This window comes from Sphaeramia orbicularis, unplaced genomic scaffold (genome assembly GCF_902148855.1).
Source record: "Sphaeramia orbicularis unplaced genomic scaffold, fSphaOr1.1, whole genome shotgun sequence".
Classification (NCBI taxonomy): domain Eukaryota; kingdom Metazoa; phylum Chordata; class Actinopteri; order Kurtiformes; family Apogonidae; genus Sphaeramia; species Sphaeramia orbicularis.
Window position 1 is genome coordinate 152,653 of NW_021941452.1, and position 15,167 is coordinate 167,819.

General features: G+C 39.3%; 1 protein-coding gene across 1 annotated transcript; it reads left to right on the top strand.

Moving 5' to 3' along the window:
* The first annotated feature begins 1,247 nt into the window (after positions 1-1,247).
* Positions 1,248-14,333, top strand: LOC115415804 (uncharacterized). The gene is made up of 3 exons (XM_030129438.1): positions 1,248-1,274; positions 1,582-1,738; positions 11,471-14,333. The coding sequence occupies exons 2-3, from the start codon at positions 1,602-1,604 to the stop codon at positions 14,172-14,174; spliced, it is 2,841 nt and encodes a 946-aa protein (XP_029985298.1). The 5' UTR covers positions 1,248-1,274; positions 1,582-1,601; the 3' UTR covers positions 14,175-14,333.
* The last annotated feature ends 834 nt before the right edge of the window (positions 14,334-15,167 follow it).

Consider the following 15,167-nt stretch of genomic DNA (forward strand, 5'->3'; position numbering starts at 1 on the left):
CCCTTAAATGTGTGGAACCCTTTCTAGACCCTTAAATGTGCGGAACCCTGTAAAGACCCTTAAATGTGGGGAACCCTTTATAGACCGTTAAATGTGCGGAACCCCGTAAAGACCCTTAAATGTGCAGAACCCTGTAAAGACCCTTAAATGTGGGGAACCCTTTACAGACCCTTAAATGTGCGGAACCCTGTAAAGACACTTAAATGTGCAGAACCCTTTATAGACCCTTAAATGTACAGAACCCTTTATAGACCCTTAAATGTGCAGAACCCTTTATAGACCCTTAAATGTGCAGAACCCTTTATAGACCCTTAAATGTACATAACCCTTTACAGACCCTTAAATGTACATAACCCTTTACAGACCCTTAAATGTACAGAACCCTTTATAGACCCTTAAATGTGCAGAACCCTTTATAGACCCTTAAATGTGCAGAACCCTTTACAGACCCTTAAATGTGCAGAACCCTTTACAGACCCTTAAATGTGCAGAACCCCTTTATAGACCCTTAAATGTGCAGAACCCTTTATAGACCCTTAAATGTACATAACCCTTTATAGACCCTTAAATGTACATAACCCTTTACAGACCCTTAAATGTACAGAACCCTTTATAGACCCTTAAATGTACAGAACCCTTTATAGACCCTTAAATGTGCAGAACCCTTTACAGACCCTTAAATGTGCAGAACCCTTTACAGACCCTTAAATGTGCAGAACCCTTTACAGACCCTTAAATGTGCAGAACCCTTTACAGACCCTTAAATGTGCAGAACCCTTTACAGACCCTTAAATGTGCAGAACCCTTTACAGACCCTTAAATGTGCAGAACCCTTTATAGACCCTTAAATGTACAGAACCCTTTATAGACCCTTAAATGTACAGAACCCTTTATAGACCCTTAAATGTGCAGAACCCTTTACAGACCCTTAAATGTGCAGAACCCTTTACAGACCCTTAAATGTGCAGAACCCTTTACAGACCCTTAAATGTGCAGAACCCTTTATAGACCCTTAAATGTGCAGAACCCGTCCTGGTCCTGTGCTTCTAAAGGCCTCCTCAGATCAGTTCCTCCTCCTGCTCTGATGCCAGTTCAGGTTCTTCTATGTTCAGCTCTGGACTCATGTGTGAGGAGGCAGATTTTACTGCCGCTGGTGGTGTCATATTTTTAGTGGGTGGGGGGGGGGGGGGGGGGGGCATGGTATAAAAGCACGTCTGCACAGCCTCCAAACAGAAACCACAGGAACCACAGGAACCAGAACCAGCACCGCCAAGGTAAAACCAAAACCCACTGTCTGGACACAGATCTAGACCTGGATCTGGACCCGGACCTGGACCTCGACCCAGACCTGAACCTGGACCTGGACCTGGACCAGGACCCAGACCCGGACCTGGACCTGGACCAAGACCCAGACCTGGACCTGGACCCTCGTCTCCATCCGTCTCTAACGTTGTGCTAGTGTATGTGCAGGAGTGGGACCCTGACCCTTACCTGGACCTGGACCCGTACCTGGACCTGGACCTGGACCCGTACCTGGACCTGGACCTGGAGCGTCTCTGACATTCTGCTGTGTGTGTGCAGGAGTGTTCCTCGTCGTGAACATGTCGTCAGATAAGGGTGTGGAGGTGGTGGGCTGTGACGCCTCCATCATGAAGAACGTGTGGGAGATCCGAGAGAGGGAGTACGAGCAGAAGATGAGGATGGAGGAGGAGCGAGTGGCCCAGAGCGCCCTGCCTGCGTAAGAACCCACCCAGTCCACTTTTAGAACCCACCCAGTCCACTTTTAGAACCCACCCAGTCCACTTTTAGAACCCACCCAGTCCACTTTTAGAACCCACCCAGTCCACTTTTAGGGTTCCACATTAACAGGTCACTAATTCCACCTTTATTTAATGAAGTCTGAACACATTCAAATAAGGTCGAACTTTACAACCAAACAGAGAAAAAACAAGAAACAGAGAAAATAAAAACCAACAATTCAGTTCAACTAAAGCCTAACAGTAAAAAATTAGATTATACATTATTGAGTAGATTTAAAGATATAAAAAAATTAAGTCATAAACAGAAACAACTACATGAAGTGTTACAGAAAATAAGAATATATATATATATATATATATGTATATATATATATATATATATATATATATATATATATATATATATATACACTCTTAAAGTGCTGTTAACATTTAGTGAGATTTTCTTTTATAATTTTACCAAATTAGTAATAATTTATTCTTTTTTTTTTCCAAGAAACTTCATCCTGTTCAGTCATTTTTAAATTATTTCTGTATTTAATAACATCTGACTTTTAATAAGATATTTACAAATATATTAAAAACATCAAACTTATTTTAACTCAGTGTATAAAAGAAATATCTGCTTTTATTTTTTACAAAGTAAGAAAAAAGTGTTATGGAGTGAACTGAAGAACTATTATTATTATTATTATTATTATTATTATTATTATTATTACTACTACTGTTATTATTATTATTATTATGATTATGATTATGATTATTATTATTATTACTACTACTGTTATTATTATTATTATTATTATTATGATTATTATTATTATTATTATTATTATTATTATTATTATTATTATTACTACTACTACTGTTATTATTATTATTATTATTATTATTATTATTATTATTACTACTACTACTGTTATTATTATTATGATTATTATTATTATTATTATTATTATTATTATTACTACTACTACTGTTATTATTATTATTATTATTATTATTATTATTATTACTACTACTACTGTTATTATTATTATTATTATTATTATTATTATTATTATTACTACTACTACTGTTATTATTATTATTATTATTATTATTATTATTATTCATCAGATTCAGCTGAATATAAACTGTTTGTAAGTGAATATGATCTGCTGACAGCTTTGTGTCATGGTTGTTCTAACAGTTTTTCAGTGGATTAGTGTGGTTCAACAGCTGTAAATGAAAGAGCGTTAATCTGTGACACATGACCTCAGATATTCAGCACTGGGACAGCTGAGCATGTTCACAGCCAGAGGAGACGGCCCTCCAACTGTCCACTGTCCAACTGTCCACTGTCCACCTGTCCACTGTCCAACTGTCCACTGTCCACTGTCCAACTGTCCACTGTCCAACTGTCCACTGTCCACTGTCCACCTGTCCACTGTCCAACTGTCCACTGTCCACTGTCCAACTGTCCACTGTCCAACTGTCCACTGTCCAACTGTCCACTGTCCACTGTCCAACTGTCCACTGTCCAACTGTCCACTGTCCACTGTCCACCTGTCCACTGTCCAACTGTCCACTGTCCACTGTCCAACTGTCCACTGTCCAACTGTCCACTGTCCACTGTCCACTGTCCAACTGTCCACTGTCCACTGTCCACTGTCCAACTGTCCACTGTCCACCTGTCCACTGTCCACTGTCCAACTGTCCAACTGTCCACTGTCCACTGTCCAACTGTCCACTGTCCACTGTCCAACTGTCCACTGTCCAACTGTCCACTGTCCACTGTCCAACTGTCCACTGTCCAACTGTCCACTGTCCAACTGTCTGCTCGTCCAAATGTCCACCCCTCCACCCGTTTAGATGGTGTTTCCTCAAAAACGTCTGTAAATGGAACTACAGTTGAACTCTGTCCACTAAACATAATCAACTGAATCTAAAACTAAACAACTGAGCATTAGTTTGGAGTTGCCTTTAGTTTGGAGTTGCCTTTAGTTTGGAGTTGCCTTTAGTTTGGAGTTGCCTTTAGTTTGGAGTTGCCTTTAGTTGCAGTATAAACAGTGTTTAAAGCCTAAACATTTGTTTGCTTCAGTCATTTTTCAAACATCATCATAATCTGACTTTGGTGGAAAAGTCGCTGTTCGCAGATATTTACGAACTCTGAGTGGGAGGCTGGGTTTGTTTCAGCGGTCGAACCACACACACACCTTTAATGTCCTTTAATGTGTGCGCTGTTGGACCGTTTAGACTCAGACTAAATGTGGTCCCAGTTCTAAATGCAGTGGTTTGTTCAGTCCATGTGGACGGTCACATGACCCACACACTGCACATACTTCACACATACTGCACATACCCGCCTACCTGACTGTATTTACACACACACACACACACACACACACACACACACACACACACACACACACACACACACACACACACACACACACACACAGGATGTTCTGGACCAGATGGACTGAGCTGAAACTCGACCCTTTACCAACGAAGAAGAACTCACTCAGCCTGTGAACTGAAAGAACTGGAGCTCACATGAACCACAAACACTGAAACCACAGGGTCTGGGGGGGGGGGGCTGTTGTACATCACAACAGTATAAAGCACTTGGCAGCCCACCCCAATGTCTTCCAGCACATTCTCTCATCCCCCCCCAGCAGACAGTAGGTCATCTATGCTAAGGTGGGGGGGGGGCTGTATCTACTGTTATAAACCACCACGTCCTCCACGTACACATCTGTCACATTACTTTTAGAATTACGTAGCCCCGCCCCCTCTCCAGTCCCGCACTGGGGGGGGGGGGGGGGGCTCATGATGCCATTAGTGGGCGTGGCTCAGACAAGGTTGAGAACCCTTGAACCAGAACCATCTCCTGATCTGAACTGTTTCATTCCTGTCGGTCCACTAATCCTGTTCATCCATGTCAATAACTGGTGTCAAATACAGTTCTTCATCTTTTCATGGTCATCAGATATGACCATATGTGGACGTTCAGAGGCTCTGTAGTTACCGTGGAAACACCGTCATCTTCTCCAACATTGATTCACCAGTAAAACCCATGGATTTGGATCAATGACAGTGGATGGACACACTGGGTTTATGATCAATAAGAAATAAAATAAATGAATGTACAAAATAATAAATAACTTAAAAAAGCCAAAAAATTGGCTAAAATTAAGTTTGAAAGTATGAAATAAGCAACGAAATTAACAAAAACAGCCAAAGCGATCAATAAAATGAACAAAAATTAATATTAAATCAACAAAACAATGAGTTACATGGACAAAATAAGCCACAAACTGAAGAAAAAACAATAAAAGAGGCAACAAAACAAATAAAACGATAAATAAAATGAATGAAGATGAACAAAATGAATAAAAAACTTGCAAAATAAGTAAAACATTTGGACGTTCAGAGACTCTACATGAATATACTTTAATGTGAAAATACATGAATATACTGTAAATATAACTAAGAAAATACATGAATACACTGTAAATGTAACTGTAAGAAAATACATGAATATACTGTGAATATAACTGTAAGAAAATACATGAATATACTGTGAATATAACTGTAAGAAAATACATGAATACACTGTAAATACAACTAAGAAAATACATGAATGTACTGTAAATATAACTGTAAGAAAATACATGAATATACTGTGAATATAACTGTAAGAAAATACATGAATATACTGTAAATATAACTAAGAAAATACATGAATACACTGTAAATGTAACTGTAAGAAAATACATGAATATACTGTGAATATAACTGTAAGAAAATACATGAATATACTGTGAATATAACTGTAAGAAAATACATGAATATACTGTAAATACAACTAAGAAAATACATGAATATACTGTAAATGTAACTGTAAGAAAATACATGAATACACTGTAAATACAACTAAGAAAATACATGAATGTACTGTAAATATAACTGTAAGAAAATACATGAATATATTGTGAATATAACTGTAAGAAAATACATGAATGTACTGTAAATATAACTAACAAAATACATGAATATACTGTAAATATAACTGTAAGAAAATACATGAATATATTGTGAATATAACTGTAAGAAAATACATGAATATATTGTGAATATAACTGTAAGAAAACACATGAATATACTGTAAATATAACTAAGAAAATACATGAATATATTGTGAATATAACTGTAAGAAAATACATGAATATACTGTAAATATAACTGTAAGAAAATACATGAATGTACTGTAAATATAACTAAGAAAATACATGAATATACTGTAAATATAACTGTAAGAAAATACATGAATATATTGTGAATATAACTGTAAGAAAATACATGAATATATTGTGAATATAACTGTAAGAAAACACATGAATATACTGTAAATATAACTAAGAAAATACATGAATATATTGTGAATATAACTGTAAGAAAATACATGAATATATTGTGAATATAACTGTAAGAAAACACATGAATATACTGTAAATATAACTAAGAAAATACATGAATATACTGTAAATATAACTGTAAGAAAATACATGAATATACTGTAAATATAACTGTAAGAAAATACATGAATATACTGTAAATATAACTAAGAAAATACATGAATATACTGTAAATATAACTGTAAGAAAATACATGAATATATTGTGAATATAACTGTAAGAAAATACATGAATGTACTGTAAATATAACTAAGAAAATACATGAATATACTGTAAATATAACTGTAAGAAAATACATGAATATATTGTGAATATAACTGTAAGAAAATACATGAATATATTGTGAATATAACTGTAAGAAAACACATGAATATACTGTAAATATAACTAAGAAAATACATGAATATATTGTGAATATAACTGTAAGAAAATACATGAATATATTGTGAATATAACTGTAAGAAAACACATGAATATACTGTAAATATAACTAAGAAAATATATGAATATACTGTAAATATAACTGTAAGAAAATACATGAATATACTGTAAATATAACTGTAAGAAAATACATGAATACACTGGAAATATAACTGTAAGAAAATACATGAATATACTGTAAATATAACTAAGAAAATACATGAATATACTGTAAATATAACTGTAAGAAAATACATGAATATACTGTAAATATAACTAAGAAAATACATGAATATACTGTAAATATAACTGTAAGAAAATACATGAATATACTGTAAATATAACTAAGAAAATACATGAATACACTGGAAATATAACTGTAAGAAAATACATGAATATACTGTAAATATAACTAAGAAAATACATGAATATACTGTAAATATCACTGTAAGAAAATACATGAATATACTGTAAATATAACTAAGAAAATACATGAATATACTGTAAATATAACTGTAAGAAAATACATGAATATACTGTAAATATAACTAAGAAAATACGTGAATACACTGTAAATATAACTGTAAGAAAATACATGAATATACTGTAAATATAACTGTAAGAAAATACATGAATATACTGTGAATATAACTGTAAGAAAATACATGAATGTACTGTGAATATAACTGTATGAAAATACATGAATATACTGTAAATATAACTAAGAAAATACATGAATATACTGTAAATATAACTGTAAGAAAATACATGAATATACTGTAAATATAACTGTAAGAAAATACATGAATATACTGTAAATATAACTAAGAAAATACATGAATACACTGGAAATATAACTGTAAGAAAATACATGAATATACTGTAAATATAACTGTAAGAAAATACATGAATACACTGTAAATATAACTGTAAGAAAATACATGAATACACTGTAAATATAACTGTAAGAAAATACATGAATATACTGTAAATATAACTGTAAGAAAATACATGAATATACTGTAAATATAAATGTAAAAAATACATGAATACACTGTAAATATAACTAAGAAAATACATGAATATACTGTAAATATAACTAAGAAAATACATGAATATACTGTGAATATAACTAAGAAAATACATGAATATACTGTAAATATAACCAAGAAAATACATGAATATACTGTAAATATAACTGTAAGAAAATACATGAATATACTGTAAATATAAATGTAAAAAATACATGAATACACTGTAAATATAACTAAGAAAATACATGAATATACTGTAAATATAACTAAGAAAATACATGAATATACTGTGAATATAACTAAGAAAATACATGAATATACTGTAAATATAACTAAGAAAATACATGAATATACTGTAAATATAACTGTAAGAAAATACATGAATATATTGTGAATATAACTGTAAGAAAATACATGAATGTACTGTAAATACAACTAAGAAAATACATGAATATACTGTAAATATAACTAAGAAAATACATGAATATACTGTAAATATAACTGTAAGAAAATACATGAATATACTGTAAATATAACTAAGAAAATACATGAATATACTGTAAATATAACTGTAAGAAAATACATGAATATACTGTAAATATAACTAAGAAAATACGTGAATACACTGTAAATATAACTGTAAGAAAATACATGAATATACTGTAAATATAACTGTAAGAAAATACATGAATATACTGTAAATATAACTGTAAGAAAATACATGAATGTACTGTGAATATAACTGTAAGAAAATACATGAATATACTGTAAATATAACTAAGAAAATACATGAATATACTGTAAATATAACTGTAAGAAAATACATGAATGTACTGTGAATATAACTGTAAGAAAATACATGAATATACTGTAAATATAACTGTAAGAAAATACATGAATATACTGTAAATATAACTAAGAAAATACGTGAATACACTGTAAATATAACTGTAAGAAAATACATGAATATACTGTGAATATAACTGTAAGAAAATACATGAATATACTGTAAATATAACTGTAAGAAAATACATGAATATACTGTGAATATAACTGTAAGAAAATACATGAATATACTGTAAATATAACCAAGAAAATACATGAATATACTGTAAATATAACTGTAAGAAAATACATGAATATACTGTAAATATAAATGTAAAAAATACATGAATACACTGTAAATATAACTAAGAAAATACATGAATATACTGTAAATATAACTAAGAAAATACATGAATATACTGTGAATATAACTAAGAAAATACATGAATATACTGTAAATATAACTAAGAAAATACATGAATATACTGTAAATATAACTAAGAAAATGGAAGAAAGTACAGATATTTGTGTAGGAAACAGAGAAAACAGAAAGAACAGATGCACGAAAGGTAGTACTCAGATCAAGTATTTGTACTCAGATAAAGTATTTCAATACAGATAAAGTATTTGAACTCAGATGAAGTATTTGAACTCAGATGACGTATTTGTACACAGATGACATATTTATACTGGTTACCTCTATTGCTGTGGTATTTACAGTGGGTTTGTTACACTTTGTTACCACATATATACCTTGTGGGCTATGTTCATGTTTCCTCGTACGTACAGAAGTCGTTTGTTGTGGTTCATGTTTTGTGGTTGGTGTTTTTTTTGTTGACGTGGACGCCGTGCACTGACCCCTGCCTTTGTGGTGACCCCTGTCTTTGTGGTGACCCCTGCCTTTGTGGTGACCCCTGTCTTTGTGGTGACCCCTCCTTTTGTGGTGACTCCTGTCTTTGTGGTGACCCCTGCCTTTGTGGTGACTCCTGTCTTTGTGGTGACCCCTGCCTTTGTGGTGACTCCTGTCTTTGTGGTAACCCCTGTCTTTGTGGTGACCCCTTCCTTTGTGGTGACCCCTGCCTTTGTGGTAACCCCTCCTTTTGTGGTGACCCCTGCCTTTGTGGTGACTCCTGTCTTTGTGGTAACCCCTGTCTTTGTGGTAACCCCTCCTTTTGTGGTGACCCCTGCCTTTGTGGTGACCCCTGCATTTGTACTGACCCCTGTCTTTGTGGTGACCCCTGCCTTTGTGGTAACCCCTGTCTTTGTGGTGAGCCCTGCCTTTGTGGTGACCCCTGTCTTTGTGGTGACCCCTGCCTTTTTGGTGACCCCTGCCTTTGTGGTGAGCGCTGTCTTTGTGGTGAACCCTGCCTTTGTGGTGACCCCTGTCTTTGTGGTGACCCCTGTCTTTATGGTGACCCCTGCCTTTGTGGTGACTCCTGTCTTTGTGGTGACCCCTCCCTTTGTGGTGAGCCCTGTCTTTGTGGTGATCCCTGTCTTTGCGGTGACCCCTCCCTTTGTGGTGAGCCCTGTCTTTGTGGTGACCCCTGCCTTTGTGGTGACTGCTGTCTTTGTGGTAACCCCTGTCTTTGTGGTGACCCCTGTCTTTGTGGTGATCCCTGTCTTTGTGGTGAGCCCTGTCTTTGTGGTGAGCGCTGTCTTTGTGGTGAACCCTGCCTTTGTGGTGACCCCTGTCTTTATGGTGACCCCTGCCTTTGTGGTGACTCCTGTCTTTGTGGTGACCCCTCCCTTTGTGGTGAGCCCTGTCTTTGTGGTGATCCCTGTCTTTGCGGTGACCCCTCCCTTTGTGGTGAGCCCTGTCTTTGTGGTGACCCCTGCCTTTGTGGTGACCCCTCCCTTTGTGGTGAGCCCTGTCTTTGTGGTGACCCCTCCCTTTGTGGTGACCGCTGTCTTTGTGGTAACCCCTGTCTTTGTGGTGACCCCTGTCTTTGTGGTGACCCCTCCCTTTGTGGTGAGCCCTGTCTTTGTGGTGAGCCCTGTCTTTGTGGTGACCGCTATCTTTGTGGTGACCCCTGCCTTTGTGGTGACCCCTGTCTTTGTGGTGACCCCTGCCTTTTTGGTGACCCCTGCCTTTGTGGTGAGCGCTGTCTTTGTGGTGAACCCTGCCTTTGTGGTGACCCCTGTCTTTGTGGTGACCCCTGTCTTTATGGTGACCCCTGCCTTTGTGGTGACTCCTGTCTTTGTGGTGACCCCTCCCTTTGTGGTGAGCCCTGTCTTTGTGGTGATCCCTGTCTTTGCGGTGACCCCTCCCTTTGTGGTGAGCCCTGTCTTTGTGGTGACCCCTGCCTTTGTGGTGACTGCTGTCTTTGTGGTAACCCCTGTCTTTGTGGTGACCCCTGTCTTTGTGGTGATCCCTGTCTTTGTGGTGAGCCCTGTCTTTGTGGTGAGCGCTGTCTTTGTGGTGAACCCTGCCTTTGTGGTGACCCCTGTCTTTATGGTGACCCCTGCCTTTGTGGTGACTCCTGTCTTTGTGGTGACCCCTCCCTTTGTGGTGAGCCCTGTCTTTGTGGTGATCCCTGTCTTTGCGGTGACCCTTCCCTTTGTGGTGAGCCCTGTCTTTGTGGTGACCCCTGCCTTTGTGGTGACCCCTGCCTTTGTGGTGACCCCTCCCTTTGTGGTGAGCCCTGTCTTTGTGGTGACCCCTCCCTTTGTGGTGACCGCTGTCTTTGTGGTAACCCCTGTCTTTGTGGTGACCCCTGTCTTTGTGGTGACCCCTCCCTTTGTGGTGAGCCCTGTCTTTGTGGTGAGCCCTGTCTTTGTGGTGACCGCTATCTTTGTGGTGACCCCTGCCTTTGTGGTGACCCCTCCCTTTGTGGTGAGCCCTGTCTTTGTGGTGACCCCTGCCTTTGTGGTGAGCCCTGTCTTTGTGGTGACTCCTGCCTTTGTGGTAACCCATGCCTTTGTGGTGACCCCTGCTTTTGTGGTGACCCCTGCCTTTGTGTCTCCTCAGGATCAACCAGGACTGGGCCAATCGGCTGCTGGCCAGACAGCCCAACTACAAGAGGTCCGAACGCAAAGCCAAACCCGTTGAGCCTCCGATGGATGAAGCCAACATCTGGAAGTCCAAGAGTCCCCAGCCCCGCGCCCCAGCCCCCCCTCCTGCGTCTCGCGGTCTAGGTTCAGGTCCATCGGCCAGACCGGGAATCCAAACCCGAGGCGTTCCCACTTCAGGCAAGGATAAGAAGGTGGACAAGAAGGCGGTGGATAAGAGTGCACATAAACTCCAGTTACTGGCCTCCGTCACCCAGACCCAGCCTTCTCCAATGGTCTGGGGGAAGGCTTGGAAGTACAACAAGTGTGTGCCACCACCACCAGAGGGCACTGAAGCCATTACAAACTGGGGCCAGTGCTGGGTGTTTGCAACCAAGCAGCCTTTCTCTGAAGCAGGTCAACCTTGGCCCAACGGTCCGAGCAAAATGGATCCTCAAAGCCTCCATCTGTGGAACAAACCAGGCCACAGGATGGTGGAATCACAAGAGCTGGACCTGAATCTGTGCAACGAGGAGTGGAAGATGTCCTGGAAGAACCCTGAGAAAGACAACAAGGACCAAGGTTCTGCTCACGGTCAGAAGGGATTCTTCGCTTCACTGGTTGAAACGCAACAACACAATGAAGCACTGTGCTCTTCAGAGTGGAGGGATTCATGGCAGTCCACCAAGTCGTCAAACCAGGAGCATCCGTCTACCGTTCTGCATCATGATGCTAAGGCTAACACGCAGGACAGTTGTGAAATGATGAGCTCTGAGTGGGATGAATGTTGGAAACTTGGTAACCACTACGGCTGTGGTAACACCAGGTCGCCACAAGGTCAGAAATTCAAAGCTCCACAGTGGGCCGGCTCATGGAGGGCCACTACCATGGTGTCTGGAGACCACAACAAATCTGACGCCTCCATGAAGGAAACCAGTAGCAACCGCAAACCACAGGACAAGTTGGTTGTTGTGCCTTGTGAGCGTAAGCCCAGAATTATGGATTTGGAGTTTAACGATGAATTCAAGGGATCATCGGAGTGGAGCAATTCATGGCAGGTGAACAAAACCAGTTCAAAACCCTCTGAAGAACTAGAGAAAGTACTAAAAGCTCCACCCCCAAAGACTGACGCTCCTGTGATGGTTGAAGAGAAACCAAAGGTGAATTATTCAGCATCAGCGGACACAAGCCCTGACTTTACCAAACTGAGACATGAAGTCGTCTTTCGTCCTAAACGGGAAATCACCCACACGATGCTGCTCCGTTTGAAACATCTGGAGAAGGTTTCATCTGGATCTGAATGGAGAGACTCCTGGAAGATGCTGAAACATCGTATGAGGATGGAGCGACAAAGAATGAGGCCAGAACCTTCAAATCCTTTCAGGGAGTCTGAGAAAGAAGCGACGATGAAAGCTGACGAGTGGAAAAACTCGTGGAAATACACCTGCCGACCCCTGGGTCAGGATGACCAGTCCTGGCAACAGCCTTGGCTCAGCACTCGCCCAGTCCGAGTCGACCGTGCGACGGCCTCCAACCACTTCGCTCCAGCGGACTCGCAGAGGAATGGGCCCACACAAGAACGGAACTGGATGGAATCCTGGAGGTTCTCCAGGCGCCAGCACAGATCTGAACCTGAGAAGAACCCTGGACAGAGAAGTTCTGGAGTGACTTCCAGACAACCTGAACGCAGACAAGTGGAGCACCAGGAGCAGACGGGTTCCAGGAGGTCAGTGGGCCTATGGCAGGAGTCCTGGATGTTCTCTGAAACCGAGAACCGTCCTGACTCTACATGGAACCCCTACCAGTGGAGCGAGGCCTGGAGGTTCTCCGTCTTCCACACCGAGCCGGTGAACGAGAACAAATGGACCAATGAACTGATGGAGATCAGAGCTCAGAGGGAGAACATTTCACTACACAGAGCGCAAACTAAGATGAGTCGATCTTTTAACGAGCAGATGTTTAGGGAACGATACCCAGAGAAGCAGTGGAGTTCTTCCTGGAAATCTGGACCACTTCATAGACAAAATGTGAACCAGGTTTCAGGAGGAAAGAAGACTTTGGTATCTCCCATCAGCAATGAATGTGGATGTAAGTGGGGGAGGTCCTTCAGACTGGCCAACCCTATGCCTAAGACGGAGCAGAAATGGGTGGAGACATCTGCCAGCCCATGTTACTACGAGGTCATGTGGTCAAGACGCAACAAGGTCCGTGACAACAAGAATATCATCTTCATTAGTAACTCCAGAATCCTCAAAATGTGGGAAACCTCCCCCAAGTTCCTGCAGAGCTTTCTCCCAAAGCTCAAAAATGTGGGCGGTCCTAAAGAATCAGCTGATCCCTGTGAGATCATCGCCAAGAAGATCCAGCTGAAGAAGCATTTGTACTCGACTATTGAGAAGGAGAACCAGGCCAAAAATGCACAAGCTAACAAGAAGTGGGCAGGGTGCCACTCACTGGGCAAAACCCAGCCCCGCCCCAAAAGAGGGGCCGGCCCGGCAAAGAAGGCCAAGATGGAGGAGGAGCCCAATGACAAGATGATGGAGGAGTGGGTGGAGTCCTGGAGGTTCGTGGTCCGACCCCAGATGCTGAAGAATCAGATGAAGAAGTCACTGGTGGGTTGGACCGAGTCGTGGAGGTTCCTTATCCCACCGTACCAGGTTCTGAATGGACCCAAGTCCAAGTAGGCCACACCCACAACAGACACGGAACCAGGATCAACAGGAACTGATGGAACCAACTGGAACTGAAAGATGTGTGTAGTTCAAATGTAGGATGGTAGCGGTACGTTGGTTTGGAGGTCAAATGAAGGACGGTTGTTGTTTCTGAGACTGTGTTGAATTAAAGGACAAATATGGACATCTATCATGTTTGTGATTATTTTATTTTAAAAAGTAACAAAAAAAAATCACATTTATTACAGAGTCACACAGAACTGAAGAAAAAACACAGACTATTGAGTATCACAGTAAACAACACAACTACCACTACTCCTACTACTGTACTACTACTACAACTACCACTAGTACTACTAATACTACTGTACTACTACTACTATTACTACTACTATTATTGCTACTACTACTGTACTACTACTACTACCATCAGATCAACACGTATAAATGTGTTCAATCTGGTCTCATCTAAAACCATCTGCTCTCATAGTGTTGAACTGTAAACACAAGTGTCATGTTTGTATCAGTACTACATGTATTATCATTATTGTTGTTATTATTATTATTATTATTATTATTATTATTATTATTATTATTATTAGTAGTAGTAGTAGTAGTAAAAAGAAAATATCACTGTTTTATCCTCCTCAGACCCAGGAAATGTCAGCAAAAAACTAGTTTTTTTTTTTTTTTTATTAAATCAGTGCTTATATTGGAAACATCCTGATGCTACAGTTTTTTCAGATGCAGTTTTTATAATTTGTATGGAATGTCCTTTGTGGTGGACAGTTTTCTTTCTTTCTTTTTTTTTTTGGTATAAAGTTGTGAAACTCTTGTCCACAAATGTGGACAGAAAACCCACAGCTGAGTCTGAGGAGGATAAACTGGTGTCAGATCCAGTCTTGTTCTCAGTTCTCTGTGGACCTCTAGTGGACACACATGTGAACTGCATCCGTCTCATAGAACACAGAACCCAGTTGGAACACAAACACTGGGTTTACTCTA